Source organism: Sus scrofa, chromosome 8 (assembly GCF_054392235.1).
Source record: "Sus scrofa isolate SSC_HxYL_T2T_F1_AM1 chromosome 8, Sscrofa_HxYL_maternal_Yorkshire_Landrace_v2.0, whole genome shotgun sequence".
NCBI classification, from domain to species: domain Eukaryota; kingdom Metazoa; phylum Chordata; class Mammalia; order Artiodactyla; family Suidae; genus Sus; species Sus scrofa.
Window position 1 is genome coordinate 53,727,889 of NC_139390.1, and position 18,177 is coordinate 53,746,065.

General features: G+C 39.2%; 1 protein-coding gene across 49 annotated transcripts in view; it reads right to left on the bottom strand.

Annotated features, from left to right (window-relative positions):
• Positions 1–18,177, bottom strand: part of MARCHF1 (membrane associated ring-CH-type finger 1) — an 836,078-nt gene that overhangs the window by 758,612 nt on the left and 59,289 nt on the right. For 19 of the 49 annotated variants that reach the window (XM_084972226.1, XM_084972249.1, XM_084972208.1 and 16 more), the window contains exon 2: positions 6,322–6,428. The exons of the other annotated variants lie outside the window; for them this stretch is intronic. Coding sequence is in view for 1 of the 19 variants with exons in the window: in XM_084972202.1 (XP_084828328.1) it covers positions 6,322–6,428 (107 nt within the window). In the remaining 18 variants the exon portion in view is untranslated. The remainder of the gene's footprint in view (positions 1–6,321; positions 6,429–18,177) is intronic. 49 annotated transcript variants of the gene reach the window in all.

An 18,177-nucleotide genomic window follows, 5' to 3' on the forward strand; every position in this document is an offset into this window, starting at 1 on the left:
GTAACAATTCCCACAAGTCAGTGTGTCTATCATTAATAAGTCTACAAACAAATGCTGGAGAAGGTGTGGAGAAAAGGGAACCTTCCTACACTAGTGGCAAGAATGTAAGTTGGTACAACCACCATGGAAAACAGTATAGCAATTTCTCAGAAAACTAAATATAGAACTACCATATGATCCAGTAATCCCACTCCTGGGCATATATCTAGACAAAACTATAATTTAAAAAGATACATGCACCCCAATGTTCATAGAAGCACTATTCACAATAGACAAGACATGAAAATAACCTAAATGTCCAATGACAGGTGAATGGATTCAGAAGATGTGGTGATATATACAACGGAATATGACTCATCCATAAAAAAGAATGAAATAATGACATTTGCAGCAACATGGATGTAACTAGAGACTCTCATACTAAGTGAAAAAATTCATAAAGAAAAGACAAATACCATATGATGTCACTTATACATAGAATCTAAAATAAGGCACAAATGAACCTATCTAAAAAATAGAAACATGGACATGGAGAGCAGACTTGTGGTTGCCACTGAAGGGGGTGGGGTGGAAAGGATAGGGTATTTGGATATAGTAGATGCAAACTCATATATAGGATGGATAAACAACAAAATTCTACTGAATAGAACAGGGAACTATATCCAATTTCCTGGGATAGATCATGATGTAAAAGAAAGTAAAAAAGAATGTATGTATTTATTTGACTAAGTCACTTTGCTGTCCAGCAGAAATTGGCACAGCACTGTAAATCGAATATTCTTCAATTAAAAAAAAAAAGTTAGGCAAGGCTAAGCAATGATATTCGGTAGGTTAGTATATTCAACACATTTTTGACTTATATTTTCAAATTTCAATGGGTTTAATTTGGATATAACCCACTGTAAGTCACGGAAGATCCATATATATAGGTAAAATCATTCACTGCATGTTATTTATAGTAATACCAATTTAAACACAATAAATTTTCTTTAAATTACTGGTTTGCAGAATCACTCTTTTTTTTTTTTTTTTTTTTTTTTTTTTTGTCTTTTTAGGGCCACACCTGCAGCATATGGAGGTTCCCAGGCTAGGGGTCAAATTGGAGCTACATCAGCCAGCCTACATCACAGCCACAGCAATACCAGATGCAAGTGGCATCGGTGACCTATACCACAGCTCACAGCAACCCCATACCCTTAACCCACTGAGCAAGGCCAGGGATCGAACCTGCAACCTCATGGTTCCTAGTCAGATTCGCTTCAGCTGTGCCATGACAGGAACTGCCAGAATCACTCTTTTAGTAACAAAATTATCTGATTTGTAAATGTCTGGATTACCATTTTAAATGCAATAAAATACAATTATCATTTATTTGAACTTAACTCCATATTTCCTTAATAATTCAGAGACTATTTAGATGTATTTTATTCTTCAGGTATTTGAATGATAATTTTAGGTACTACAATTATGTACTATAGACTTTGCTAAAGCACCAGCTAAGAGTGATTCTGGTTTATATAGTGCCAACTACTAGAGATTTGCCATATTTGATTAAATTTAAGGTGCCATACAATAAATTGCCTTTTTTGTTTGTTTTCAAAAAGAAACTTACAGAATGGGAGAAAATAGTTTCAAATGATGCAACTGACAAGGGCTTAATCTCTAAAATATACAAACAACTTATATAACTCAATAGCAAAAAAGCCAACAACCCAATGGAAAAATGAGCAAAAGACCTGAATAGACAGTTCTCCAAGGAAGATATACAGATAGCCGACAAGCACATGAAAAAATGCTCAACATCACTGACTATTAGAGAAATGCAAGTCAAAACTACCACAAGATACCACCTCACACCAGTCAGAATGGCCATCATTCATAAGTCCACAAATAACAAATGCTGGAGGGGGTGTGGAGAAAAGGGAACCCTCCTGCACTGTTTGTGGGAATGGAAGCTGGTACAACCACTATGGGAACAGTATGGAGATACCTTAGAAATCTATACATAGAACTAACATATGACCCCACAATCCCACTCTTGCGTATATACCCAGACAAAACTTTCCTTGAAAAAGACACATGAACCTGCATGTTCACTGCAGCTCTATTCACAATAGCCAAGATATGGAAACAACCCAAATGTCCACTGGCAGATGATTGGATTAGGAAGAAGTGGTGTATATATATGCAGTGGAATACTACTCAGCAATAAAAAAGAACAAATTAATGCCATTTGCACAACATGGATGGAAATAGAGACTCTCATACTGAGTGAACTAAGTCAGAAAGACAAATACCATATGATTATTGCTTATATCTGGAATCTAATATACGGCACAAAAGAACCTGTCCACAGAAAAAGAAACTCATGGACTTGGAGAATAGACTTGTGGTTGCCAAGGGGGAGGGGGAGGGAGTGAGATGGATTGGGATCTTGGAGTTAATAGTTGCAGACTATTGCCTTTGGAATGGATTAGCAATGAGATCCTGCTGTGTAGCACTGGGAAGTATGTCCAGTCACTTATGATGGAGCCTGATAATGTGAGGAAAAAATATATACATGTATGTGTAACTGGGTCACCATGCTGTACAGTAGGAAAAAAAAAAACATAATAACATATTGGGGAAATTAAAAAATTAAAAATAAATAAATAAATTTAAAGTGCTGTCAATGTGAAAAGTCACTACGGAATAAAAATCTACGTCTGCTATTTAAAACTTTGACCTTGTTATTCCTTCATATTTTAAAGCACAGAGTACTATGTCTAATCACTTGTGATGAAAGATAATATGAGACAGTGTGTGTAGATGCATGACTGGGTCACTTTACCATACAGCAGAAATTGACAGAACAATGTAAATCAACTATAATAAAAATTTTTTTTAAACTTTGGCCTTGTAATTTATCACTTAGAATATTTCTTTTATTTTTATTGAAAAGGCTTTTTTTAGACCTACTTATACACAGGCTTCTACCAATTCCTCCGGAAAAATAAATGTGAAATAATAAAGATTATTTCTAAAATTTGTTCATATTCAGAGTCTAAATTCTCTGAAACATTTTACAATTCAATGTGATTGACCTTTTTAATTTTCTTTCATACAGAAAGATCCTCTCTTCTACCACAGAAATCAGTGAAGTAATAGTCCTTAAAAGAGAGTTCCAGTGTTGTCTCCAAGCTTCTTATACCCACACTAGAGGTGCTGATGATGATACTTTCTTGATCTTACTAGAAGATGTCAATAATCAGTTTTCAGATAACACACGGGGATATTTTCCCCCTGAAATGGCTTTGAAATGATTTGTTAGGTTGTACTGTAATGTCATCAGGGAGTGACACTCACCATAACTCAGTCTATCCATGTAAAGGCAATAAAAACTGTACCTCAACTTTCAACTGGCCAACAGCAACTGCAAGTTTGCACATCAGTGTCAGAAATATTAAAATACATGTGCATCTTAGAATCAATGAAAAACGGTGGCAATGAATTCACGCTAATATCAATATACCTGAATTTTTCAATATATGTTTTCATAATAAAATCAGAAATGTGCGTATTCTGTAATCATTTCAAACTCTACTTGCAAACTGTCTTTTATATGTGTTGCTCTACAATGTCACCCCTACCTAAAATCTACTAATCTTGTAAAATTTAGAATACTGTATGTTAATTCTTTCTCCTAGCCAATCATTCAGCCATCGTGTCACTTTTCTTTACCAACACCTGTGAAGGTCAAATGTGGTTCACTGTCTTGTCTTAACCAATTATTTCCATTGTCTCTGAGTATAAGAAACCATTTGAAAAGGAAAAAAAATCATGTTTTCCTATATGATAGTAGAATATTTTAGTGGCCATTAATCAAAAAAAAGCCATAATGACAAGAAGATACCATACATTTGTTTACATAAATTTAATTTTTATTAAGAATCACAACTCTGAAACATGCACTTTAAAATTAGTGTATATGTAATGGAAGGACATTTTTTAAAAATTAAGAGAATGTTTCTTGTGCTAATAGACATGAAGGACACTTGCAAGGCCCCTCCGGAAACTAAGATCCGTGGTTGGGAACCACTGGGGAAGACCAGACATTCTCAACCAGACGTCAGGACACTCTGGTGTCACAATCAATTATGAGAATCTAAGAGACAGGAAAGGGGGAAGTATGAAAAGTATCTTACTTGTGCCTTGATCCAAACTTGTAAATTTCCCATGTTAATACATGTTTAACAACAAGACAGAATGATTGGGAGCTACTTCTCCAGATGCTGCTCAACAAATTCAAAGCTCAGGCTTCAGCCTTCCTCCTGTCCCCCAGCAGTATCAGAAATCAACTGTATCCGATTCTTTCTGAATCCCGCCACAGACCCACGTTCTCCCCACATGTGACTCCAGCACAGCCAATCCCACCAGACACAATGCTCCAGTAGAATCTATGCGCAGTCCCAACTCTAGACCATATTGGTTCCTAACGTTTTCTAACTTTCTTTCCCCCTCCCCTTACCAGTCCTCTTCATCTGTCTTCTCTTTGAAGTCTTCTCAAATCAAGAATATTTTCAAGCAGATACACACAACAAATAAAACAGATCCATTGCATGTATTATTGATTTTCAATTCAATTTGTTTTGAATGTCTACGGGACATGCATAGCACTGTCACAGAAACTGTGAACACAAGCAAAATATCTCATGATTCTGGGTCTCAAGAAATGTACAGACTAGTAGGGGAGGTATGCATATGTTAAAGTAATTACAAGAGTTTTTAAAGATGTGGAAACAAATACCTATTATGTCATAGAGGGCACTGAAGGACAATTCACACAGGGAACATGTGAAAAGTCACAGAAGAAAAAAAAAGATTTTATTTCAACTATGCTATATTCAGTATTGTGAGAGTAAAAGACTGCAAAAGAGAAATAGCTGCCAGTAAGGTAGAACCACTGATTAGGTTTTAAGTTTTTAAACAACTTGAGACTGTATCTTTGAATATCAGTTCTTCCTCTGAGAAGGAGGGACCGGAATTTTTAAGAACAAATGTCCCATGGAGTTTCTGCTGTGGCACAGTGGGCTAAGAATCCAACAGCAGTGGCTCAGGTCACTGAGGAGGTGGGGGGGTTGATCCCCCACCCAGGTGCAGTGGGTTAAAGGATCCAGTGTTGTCCCAGCACCGTAGCTGCAGCTCAGATTCAAACCCTGGCCCAGGAACTTCCATATGCCTCAGGTGTGGCCATTAAAAAAAAAAAGAAATGTTTCACCATCAAGAAAGGTCTCGTAAGAGAAAAGAGAAAGAGTAGGAGGAAGAAAAGCAGGGGGTGAGCTGCAGCATTTGCTAAAGAAATGAAATGGTTTCCCTTCCCAAACCAAGGGAAAAGGGGAAGAGCAGGACAGGTATTTTGAGTTAGTAGCACTTGATAACTGGTTAGATAAAGAGAGTGTATAGAATGAGGAGGAATTAAGGATAAATCAGAAAACCAAACATCTCTCTCTCTCTCTCTCTCTCTCTCTCTCTCACACACACACACACACACACACACACACACACACACACACACACACACCGTATCAATTAAAAGAGAGAATCTGCCTGGTATCTCAACATAAAGTAGGAGTCTCTTAACTAGAAATTTCCAGCCTTGGTTCTGTATAATTAGATATAATCATCTCAAGAACCATTTAGAAATTCTCAAAAAATAGGTTTCCTAGTTCCTGTTGTGGCTCAGCAGGTTATGGACCCAACATTATGTCCATGAGGATTCAGGTTTGATGCCTGCCCCACTCAGTGGGTTAAGGAACTGTCATTGCCATGAGCTGTGACATAGTTTGTGGATGTGGCTCAGATCTGGTGTTGCCATTGCATAGCATAGGCCTATAGCTTCAGCTCCAATTTGACCCCTAACTTGGGTACTTCTATGTTCCGTGGGTGTGGCTATAAAAGTAATCAGCAGTAACACTGGTTTTGTTGCTGCTGGTGCTGTTGTTGTTTTATGACTTAAGACCAGGATCACAAAATCAATAGTGACACATAAGCTCCTCACCCCAGGAGGCTGGGGCTCACTGGCTTGGGAAGGAAAGTCACATTTTTCTATATCTACCATTGCTGGTAATGTCTCTAACCAACAACACAAATATTCCATTGATGGTTAAATAAGTTTTCACAGGTGGAAGAGCTTCAACACCTCTATTCAATATCCATGGACTTGTATACAGTCACCCTGTCACAGCCAGATCCCACACTTACCTTATACATATGGTGGCACAGGGGAAATTGTCTCTAGAAGAGGTGAATTTTCAAGTTAGAAACTTTTTAATATACACTTACCCCAGATATAAGTCCGTTCATGTAGAGCGAACCAAGAAGCAGAGCAAAGAGGAGGTGTAAATGTCCCATGGCCAGAGATGCTGTGGTTCAGGACGTCTGTCCAGCAGCTGTAGGAAGAGGTATAAATATCCTGTGGCCAGAGATGCTGTGGTTTGGGACGTCTGTCAAGCAGCCGTGGTTCATAGCATGTGCCCTAGTGCCCAGCTCTCTGTGACCTCGTCAGCCACATAGTCTCTCATTCTGGCATCCACATAGGTGAGATGAAATAATAACCTCTATTTTATAGGTTTGCAGTACTCAGAGAAACACTTGATACCATGCTCAGTACAGTGGATTGAGTATAGCAAGCAGAAAAGAAATGGTAGATAATATTAAAAAGTCTCTTCAATGCAAATAAGAAAGTATTTCCTCCAGATTAGTCATTAGAAATGGGTCGGGGGGGCCTTGAGTTGAGACCTAATCCTCACATCCAAAGAACAGAGTAGGAGAAGGGCAGGGAAAAGTGATCTGAGGGCAGAGAGACCTTTTCCAGGGACCCAGGATAAACCTGAGCAGTGACGAGTCACGTTGATCACAGGGACCCTGTATGGGATGTGACAGAAAGGGCACTGCATCTGCAGTGTTCTGAGTCCTTCAGGAAAAAAAAAAATTGCAGTCCCAAACTAAGGGACATCTCACAAAAGAGCTGAGCAGTGCTCCTCAAAACTGCAACACTTATGAAAACCAGGACCCGACTGAGAAATTGTCACAGACCAGAGGTGACTAGGATGGCTAAACACAACCCAGTGTCCTGGGGTGGGATGAGGGGGTCATGGACTCGAGAGGATGCTGGTGGGAAAGCCCATTAAGTCCCAATAAAGCCTAGAGTTCATTTGCTAATAATGCAGTAACACTAATGATTTCTTAGTTTTGATAAGTAGACCATGCTATGTAAGATGGTGAAAGCTGCAAGAATGGAGGAGAGTTATATAGGAATTGTCTATACTATCTTTGTAACTTCTCACTAAATCTACACTTAAAATTATTTCAAAATAAAAAGTGTATTAAATTGAGTAGCATCACCTCACATCAATCAGAATGGCCATCATCAAAAAGTCTAATAGTAAATCCTTGAGAGGCTATGAAGAAAAGAGAACCCTACCCTGTTGGTGGGAATGTAAGTTGGTTCAACCACTATGGAAAACAGTATGGAAGTCCCTTAAAAAAAAAAAAAAAAAACTAAAAATAGAGTTGTCATATGATCCAGCAATTTCAGTGGGCATATATCAGTGTACATGAGTGTAATTTGGAAAGTACATTCACCCCTGTGTTCACAGCAACACTATTATCAATAGCCAAGACATGGAAACAACCTAAAGGTCCATCAACAGATGAATGGATAAAGAAGATGTGAAACATATATACAATGGAACATTATTCAGCCATAAAAAAGAATGAAATAATGTCATCTGAAGTAACATGGATGGACCTAGAGATTCTCATACTAAGTGAAGTAGGTCAGAAAGGGAAAGACAAACACATATGGTATCACTTACATGTGGAATATAAAGAAACCATATAAATGAACTTATATACAAAGCAGAAATAGACTCACAGACATAGAAAACAAACAACCAAAGGGAAAAGGTCAGGTATGGATAAATTAGGATTCATGTATACACAGTACTGTATATAAAGTAGAAAATCATCAAGGATCTACTATATAGCACAAGGAACTATATTCAATATCTGATAATAACCTATAACGGAAAAGTATATAAGTATAAAGAAATACCTTTGCTGTGCACCTGAAACTAATACATTATAAATTAACTACCCTTCAATTAAAAAATTAAAAAATGTTTTCAAAGTATATTAAAAAAGGGTGGGGGAAGGCATAAAATATAGAAACCACATGACCGAATTCACCTTCCTTAATAACTAAATAGATATCATGAATATCTCAAGACCCTATAATTTTGAATTCTGATAACTTCACAAGTCAGCTCTTAATCCACATGATCTAATCTAGTAAAATACCTTCATACAATTGCAAATGAGAGAGGTTAAAACACAAGATCCAAATAGAGTTTTAAAGACTCCAAACACATTAATTTTTATTATTAGAAGTGAAAGTACCTGGAACCTTCAGGTTGCCACATAAACGTGTTTTTGTTACAAACTGCCTGCTACTAAGTAGTAATTTTAGAGCAAATTCAAACATGGAACAAGCATGGTAAAGAAGTTAAAATACTAACTAAAAATAGATCAAACACAAAGGGCCCTGCAGAGCTGCCTCACACAGCAGAGGGAGGATGGAGGTTCTGGAGAAATGAAGAGGCAGCACTTTCCCATCTGACGCCAAGAGACAACAAATAAAATCCCTAGGACCCCAAATCCTCCCATAACAGATCCTGTCCTCAAAGCGTAAGCAGCAAATCTGCACGGGAATTTACAGCACAGAATACAGACAAGTCCCTTTTGTGTATTTTAAACAATTTCCATATTTTGCCCCCACATATAGGATGTGGTACAGTATCTTTGCATGGATTTTCAGTTATTGCTAAAACCCATGAGTCTGTCTCCCGAAAGTCCTTTCAGGGTAGTTTTCTGCAAAGTTACACTCACTCCCAACAGGGCTTAAAGCAGCCATTTCTTTTAAGATGCTTACAGAGACATTACCTCTCTGAGGTAGTAGGTAAGATATTGCTTCTGTGGACTAAGGCGCCCTGGTTACTGGAAAGCCCTGCTCCTCTGAGAACATCTCTAAACAGAGGTTATAGTTTATTATTCTCCAAGTTAAACTGGGGGTGCTATGCATGGTTAGAGGGAGTTGAGTTACAGGAGAGAACTCACTTTCCTTTCAGGTACACTCCAAGGAGTGAAATAATAGATTACTTTTTTCAGGATAAAGAAAGGTCTAAGTAAAATAAGGCATAGAAAAACTGTGTTTTGAGTGGTTTTTTTTTTTTTTTTTAATTTTGACATGTTAAGCAAAATATATCTTAAAGTGTGCTGTCCCACAATATACTCCTCCAGACTTTTATACACTAATCAAATACCTGCTCAAAATTATCATTTAAAGTATGTACTGGAGTTCCTGTTGTGATTCAGCTGGTTAAGAACCCGACATAGTGTTTGTGAGGATGTGGATTTGACCCCTGGCCTCGCTCATTGGGTTAAGAATCTGGCATTGCCACAAGCTGTAGTTGCAAATGTGGCTCAGATACGGCATTGCTGTGGCTATGGCATAGGCCTCAGCTGCAGCTCCACTTCAACCCCTAGCAACTTCCACATGCTACAGGTGCGGCCATAAAAAGAAGTAAAAAAGTACTAAGCACACATTCATCAAAGGAATATTTATTGGGTTTCCACTATGTGCCAGGCTTTGTGTAAGAAGCAGCGTTATTTTCATTCCATTAGAACTATGTTCCCTCCCACTAAGGCAGTTTTCTAGGCCAAATCCCTTAATTGTCCACAATAATTTATAGTTTGCAAATCTATGTTTTAATGGAGGGAAAAAAAACCTAGCACTAAAAGTCCTGACAACTTTGACAGGTTAAATGGAAATCTTAGAAATAAAGTACTAAAAAGAAACCATTGCATCTGAATATAGCAAGCCTGAAATAATGAGGGAAATTTAGAAATTGCCTTTATTATTATTTTTTTTTGTCTTTTCGCCTTTTCTAGGGCCACTCCCATGGCATATGGAAGTTTCCAGGCTAGGGGTCTAATCTGAGCTACAGCTGCCGGCCTACACCAGAGCCACAGCAACACAGGATCTGAGTCGTGTCTTCGACCTACACAACAGCTCACGGCAACGCCAGATCCTTAACTTACTGAGCAAGGCCAGGGATCAAACCCCAACCTCATGGTTCCTAGTTGGATTCATTAACCACTGAGCCACAACGGGAACTCCAGAAATTGCCTTTATTATTGAAATGGGATATTAGCTTAAGGAAACAAAGAAATTAACCAAAAGTAGACAAGGCATAATTAGTTGGAGGCTAAGGAATTTGGAGTTTTACCTCCTTATTTAAATCTGATAATCTAAACCTGAGCACTCCAGCCGGGGCTGAACAGCAGTTGAGCTGCTTAGATACTGGACCAGTTTTTAATAGATGTCTTATTCGAAGTAAAATACCTCAACTTTCAGTAGAAACCACATGTTCGCTAACAAAATTCCACTAACAAATGGCGTCGGTGGAAGAAAAATATCTAAAGCAACAACTACAGCCCCCAAGTATATCTTGGAAGCTGTAAATAACAGACATAAAAGTCAGAACTTCAGATACCTAAGCCCATTCTCCCAGGACATAACATTTACAGAGACTATGCAATGAATCAGTCCTAAGTGGCTCTTTTTCCTCCTCCTCTCCCACCACAGAATATCATCATCATTTTTATCATTTTCATTATTGCTGAGAGTTTGCCTTAATGGCTGCATCTAAGTTCACTTTCAAAATCCTCTGGCTGGAACAACGTTTCAGACAATGAATTATACACCTGGCTGATTGGAGCCAACTTCTACATCCTTATGGGGGCTAATTGGCCATAATGAGCTTCTGAGAGCCTATGTCCAGCCTGCTCTCTGTCCACAGAGACCTCAATATAACCTGAAATTCCCATTTTTCCCTAAGACTCCTAATCTCCTCTCTAGAGATTGTCCTGTCTTCTGACAATTCCCATTCCTTGAACTAATATTTTCACAGCACCAGTGGAGAAAAACATGCAGGAAATGGCCAGTGATACTAGTTTGTATGCATTAAATGCAACCAGAGCATTGATGCCTACCTGGAAAATGATAAAAGAGGGAGATGGACCCATTTTCCTGCCCTGAGTCAGGGTGGGTACAGAAGAGAGGTGGCATTTAAACTGAACATTAGAGGATAAGATGTGAGTAGAAAGGGAAATGGAAGATGGGAAAACAAACAAAAAAAAAGCCAGTCCACACCCATGTGAATACGCACTTGTTGGGTTTGCTGAGGGTAGGTAGAGTCTTTGGAAAGATACCATGAATAACAGATGCTAAAAATTAAGGGAAGACTAGATCTTAAAATGCCCAAGCACATAATTCAGTATTTAACATGTGGACAACAGATCTTTTAAGTTTCTTTTTTTTTTTTTTTTTTTTTTTTTTTTTAAATTTGCCTCTTTTTTTCACTTGCAGGAAATTTTATTTTATTTTATTTATTTATTTATTTATTTTTTGGGGGGGTCTTTTTGTCTTTGTTGTTGTTGCTGTTGTTGCTATTTCTTGGGCCGCTCCCGCAGCATATGGAGGTTCTCAGGCTAGGGGTCCAATCGGAGCTGTAGCCACCGGCCTACACCAGAGCCACAGCAACGCAGGATCCGAGCCGCGTCTGCAACCTACACCACAGCTCACGGCAACGCCCGATCGTTAACCCACTGAGCAAGGGCAGGGACCAAACCCGCAACCTCATGGTTCCTAGTCGGATTCGTTAACCACTGCGCCACAACAGGAACTCCTCTTTTAAGTTTCTTAGAGGAGCAGGAACCCTCATGTCCATGAGAAAACGTTAAAGGAGAAAAGGCATGAGAGGTTAGAGGACCCGATGTCAGTGTTGGCAGAAATGAAAGATGGGGATGGAAAAGAGAAGCGTTTGAAGATATAACTGCCAGGACCCAACAAAGGAGGAAAAAAGAGTGGAGCACCACGTAGTTATTTTCTAGCTTGGGTGGAAAACAGCTACAAGAAATACAGAATAACTGTAGGCTGTCTTAAATTAGGTTTGGATCGAATTGCACTGAAATCTCTAGGACAAAGCACAGATAAGTCCGTCCGACAGAGACAGTGTTCCCTTGGGAGCTGAGCAAAGTGGATGGAGGTTGTGCACTGGGGGTGCCTTGGGCACGAGGCTGACAATCAAGCCTGGGGAGCAGGTGCAGTTCTCCAGGACAAAACACTGAGCCACTGAAATGTGAAGAACTCATGCATTCAATGAGTGAATAAACAGAGTGATGGAGAAAAAACAGCAGAAAAATAAAATCAATGAAAAAAAGAAAGAATGCCAATGGTTCAACATCATGGATGGCAAGAAGAATGACCATGTCCCAAAGCAGACAGGAAAACATCATGGAAGGATTGAAGGCTAGAAGTTCATGTTTCGCTGACTGACTTACGGGTCAAAATGAAGTAGGACAGAAGAGCTTAACTGCAACTCCCCAAAAATGAGAATTTAAGTTACAGAAGATAAGGCTAGAAGAAAGCCTAATAAATTTTTATGAGTTCTATTATACAGAATATTTTAATGAGGCCTGAATATTCTTTTAAAAATATTCTTTAAGAATATTCAATTAAGGCCTGGAGAAAGAATCTATCTGCAAAATGAAGTTCAGTGAGATACATTTACAAGTACATTTTCATGTTTACAAATACAAGGCTTCCAAACAAGATCTTTAAAACCACTAATAGACATTTATCTTTCTGGAGTGGGAATGATTGGATCCACACTACTAATTCCACACTGGGGCCTGCAGTTTCCTCTCTGCCACTGGAGTTGAGTCGTGTTTTGTGCCTGACTGGAAATATGGCAAGCCCATGTATGAAGAGGCATGCTGGTGCTGCCCAGCTCATCTCCGCCTTCCTCATTCCATCAGGTCCTTGAACCCGGAAGGCCCCTCTCTGCTTTATATGACTTATGATCAAACTTGATAGCCTGTCTCTGTACAATAACCTTAAGAAACTCAATCTCTGAGTAAGAACACATGTTTCTCTTCTAAGAAATGAAGAATGCATTTGTGGAGAGGAAGAGTACTTTGTGGAAAGAAAGGGCCAGCCTGGACAGGTGACTCAGCTTTCTTAGTCTTTACTTCCTCCCCGTCATCTTTGAAACCTCTCAGGATGAAATGAGGAATCAGGATGACTGGTCAGTGTGCCTGGCACGAAGCAGGTGTTCATAAAGCACCATCCTTCATCCCTACATGGAATTGTGGTCATGCCTTTTCATATGTTCTTGTACAACAGGAGTGATAGTAACTAAACATGTGGCAGGTGGGCCTCAACTTCTGTCCACCAGGCCCTCATGTGGCTGGTGGGGGCTCTACGTCCATCCATCAGGCCCTCACTACCCCAAGTGCCCATACCCACCAGCACACACACAGACACACAGACACATACACACATTTCAGGGGAAATTCATGAGGACAAAGTAAAGGGAATTTTACGTTCCTAACTGCTATTAGGAAAGAGAAAGTACAGCTTCTATGGGCATCATTATGATGATCTGCACCCTGAGTAAGTGATAAGTCTGAATAGAACCCCCACCCATCTCCATGGATGCATTTAAGATGCTACTGAACCCCTTCCAAATGGACTACTGCAAGTTAGTCCATTCTAAAACACTCTTAAAAACAATCATATTATGAATGAATCTGTAGAGACTGGATGATTTCAAGGCACACAATAGTAAAAAAGCTTGCAATTAGGCTCATAAATAGGAGATTGTAGAAGAGACACCAGAAACTGTATTAAAAGATGATTAGCAATAAGCAGAGGCAGAAAAACAAGCACAGACATTCCTGAAGAAAAACCCCGAACTCACAGCAGGTTATAGGGGGAAGAAACCAAATTATGAGGCCTCTGGCCACAGTCAGTGATGTTCCAAGAAAGCAAAGCAAACCACTAATGTGGAGCATGTGTTACTAATTGTTTTCTAGGAGCTTTTCCATACAGTGTAAGTGCGTCCAGAAATAAACAGAGAGTCACATGTAGCCCCCAGGGTGTCCCCTATCACATCTTCATGTCCTCACTCTTTTTAAACTATTCAGGGTCAGTCAGCAGCAGTGGTCAAACATGGCTCAGTGTTCTTTAAGGATGGTTACTGAGAACTCATATACATTTTCAAAGAGTTACCTATTTTGGGTTTTAAGTATTAAGTCACTCAAATATAAATATCTCACATTGAAAAGGGGTGTGACAAGGCACAAAACAAGATAATTTCCCCAAAGAACAATAAAAATGCCTGTAATCCTAGCACGTATGAGTGGTCCCTGTTAATGTAAATGCTCACTTCAAAGCTGTATGTTCTGGATGGATCCATTATGTCCACACCTTAAGTCTCTACACACATCCTTCACCAGCAAAGTTATGTCTATGACTATCAGATTCACAGGTTTTTGTCTGTTTTGTTCTGCTTGTGGGAAGAATAAAGCTAAATTTGGTAAATAAATGATTTTTATTTAGATTTTTTTTTCAGAAAAGGTTTCTTTTATTTTATATTATTTATTTATTTATTTTGTCTTTTTGCCTTTTCTAGGACCGCTCCTGCGGCATATGGAGATTCCCAGGTTAGGGGTCTAATCGAAGCCGCAGCCACCGGCCTACATCAGAATCACAGCAACGCTGGATCCAAGCTGCGTCTGCAACCTATACCACAGCTCATGGCAAGGCAGGATCCTCAACCCGCTGAGCAAGGCCAGGGATCAAACCCACAACCTCATATGTTCCTAGTCAGATTCGTTAACCACTGCACCATGAGGGGAACTCCAGAAAAGGTGTGTTTTAGATTTTTAGATGTTTGATGAATCTGAATGTTTTCACCAAATAGATTTATGAATGCAGACAAATCTAAGTTTCCAACATCTCTGGTAAAACTCCAAAACACATTGCTTTGATCACAGTGGACCCTATAATTCATCAATTCCTGTTTTGATTTTTTTTTTTTCTTTTTATAGCCACACCTGCAGCATATGGAAATTCCTGGGCTAGGAGCGGAATTGGAGCTTCAGCTACCAGCTTACACCACAGCCACAGCAATGCCAGATCCAGGCCGCAAAATGACTAAGAAGCTCTAAGACAGTGCATCCTTTCAGGAAGAATATGCAAGCTCAACGTTCAAGTCTTCTAAACTATTGTGCCGTAAGGCTTCCGAGTCATGTGCCTTCATTCATAGTACTGGCCCCTGGAGCCTACTAAACACATCAGTGTTCACGGTTTTTTATAGCTGCCCTCTTTATATCTGCCAGGTGGAGTAAGTAAACACTAATGAATACAGAGCAATGGGTGAGAGAGGTTGCAGTGACAGGACAGAACACGTGCCTCTCTACCCAGAGGACTTAGATCAGGCATCCTTTCAAAATTCACTGGCTGGGAGTTCCTGTTATGGTGCAGTGGAAATGACCAACTAGTATCCATGAGGATGTGGGTTCAATCCTGTCCTCACTCAGTGGGTGGGGGATCTGGTGTTGCTGCAAGATGTGGTGTAGGTCCCAGACAAGGCTCGGATCCCACGTTGCTGTGGCTGTGGCATAGGCTGGCAGCTACAGCTCTGATTCGACCCCTAGCCTGGGAACTGCCATATGCCACAGGTGGGGCCCTAAAAAGCAAAAAATGAAATAAAAATAAAAAAATTAAAATCACTGGGCTACATAGTTCATATAAGTTATTTCTAGGTAGGAAAAAAATCACAATGATGCCATGACTTGACAAAATTCTCAGAAAATCTTGACATTTCATCAGAGCCTAGCATTGAATGTGAGCTCTGTCAACAAACGTTAGCTTCCAGCTTAGAGTTTCCTGGAACTCTGAAGCAGAGGTGGGGCATAAAGTATCTGCTATTTTCCTTTCTGAATGCCAGCCCAGAGAAAGCAGTAGAGAATTGTCATGATATCATTGGTGGAATCCATGGATTCCAAATCACCCTCTCCAGCAATGTGGGTCTGTGAGCATGATCATCTCTCAGAAAATCAGCTCACTTTGAACTCTTTGTATTTCTGTGTTTACCCAAGATCCAGAAGAAATCACTAATTAGGCAAGATGATTACAAAAGCTATTCTTTTAGGAAAAAAAACAAGTAAAAATCATTGAAAAGATGAACAATCTCATAAAATGGTCATAGGATAAGAAACAGAGAAAAAGAGGGTTATCTTGGCATTACATAAAATTTCATGTTAGTTAAAAGCAACGGACAAATAAAAAAGAAAAATCTGTATTGTGCAAAGAAAGCACCAATTCAGGCAAGAAGAAAAATTAGGCAGCAAGAATAAATAAACTTGAAAACAGGATAGAAATATAATTAGATAGAATCACCTGCCCTGGATATTTTTAAAGAAGGCTGATTTTACCATTGATGAATGTGGTAAAAAAAAAATTTAAGGAGTTCCCGTCGTGGCGCAGTGGTTAAGGAATCCGACGAGGAACCATGAGGTTGCGGGTTCGATCCCTGCCGTTGCTCAGTGGGTCAAGGTTCCGGCGTTGCCGTGAGCTGTGGTGTAGGTCGCAGACGCGGCTCGGATCCTGCGTTGCTGTGGCTCTGGCGTAGGCTGGCAGCTACAGCTCCAATTCGACCCCTAGCCCGGGAACCTCCATATGCCGCAGGAGCGGCCCAAGAAATGGCAAAAAGACAAAAAAAAAAAAAAAAAAAATTTAAGATTTTTCAGCTCTCTAATTCCAGGAAATTACCAAGTTCTGATTATTTAGTATATGTATATAAAATATACATACATATATGACCTCTCTATATGTAAATGTCCTATACAGGTGAATATATATTCAGCATTTTGTGTATGTGTACATAGTATATACAGATATATAACCTCTCCAAATGTATATTACTGTATATGTGAATATATATAGCACTTTATGTGAGTGTGTGTACATAGTACATACACATATACAGCCTCTCTATGTGTATGTACTATACACATGAATAGATATATATACAACACCATGCGTGAATGTGTTTTTATCATGGGTCTCTGCTTCTTTGTGTCTGCCCTGTGTATAACCCTCTGCATTTCAGAAAAAGTCAATGGTAAAGACAGCTTTTGGCAGAAACCTTTATGTGGATCTGAGAGCTATGGCAAGTCCAGAGATAGCAAGCCATGGGTCATTTGCTCACTTCTGGATCAAGAACACACAGCCCAGGGAGTTCTCCTTGCAGTTCAGTGGAAACAAATTTCCATGAGGATGTGCATTTGGTCCCTGGCCTCGCTCAGTGGGGTGGGGATGGGCATTGTCATGAGCTGTGGTGTAGGTCACAGATGCGACTGGGATCCCACGTTGTTGTGGCTGTGTATAGACTAGCAGCTATAGCTCTGATTCGAACCCTAGCCCAGGAACTTTCATATGCCACAGGTATGGCCTTATTGAAACAAACAAACAAACAAACAAAAAAACACACAGCCCAGCATGCCCAAACCACAGATACAAGACAGTCTAGTTTAGAAGTGAATATGGCAGTGGCCATCAAGACGGGTACAACACACTGTGACTTGCACTCTGAACATAATTATAAATACCTTGAGGACAGAAGAAATTCATACCTTCTTATTCTTTCCTATTTCTACATTTGAGACTTAGCATAGCTCAAGGACAAGGTAACCAACCAATAACCAATCAAGTTCCACAGAATAAGATCCAATTTGTGATATTCCCAAATATTATGGGGAAAAAGAACTAAACCAGCATTTGGATATGTACGAGGAATTTCTGGGCAAGCCAGGTAGTAGTGAGGCTATGCTTTGTTTATTAGTTAATGGTGAATCACAAACAGCAACCACATTGCCTGCTCTTTGACTGATGCCCTTATCAAGAAATGGAAAACCAAGCTCATGCAATGCAGGAATCCTCTTGCACAATGAATCTATTTTTTTGTTATTCAAAAAAGCGAACACATAAAATGACATTCCTTTTATTTTTCAAATTATGAGGAAAAACAGAATTTGAGTTTTATTGAACTACATTGAGAAGAAAGCATTTTATAAAGCACATGGTGATTTAAGAAGCCATTAAAACCACTCTGTTTATAAAATATGTTTTTATCAGAAAATTGAAACTTATTTACAACAGTAGATGATATATTTGTTATTTCATGGTTTTTAATCCTTTACCATGCATAATATTTTGCTCTGAAA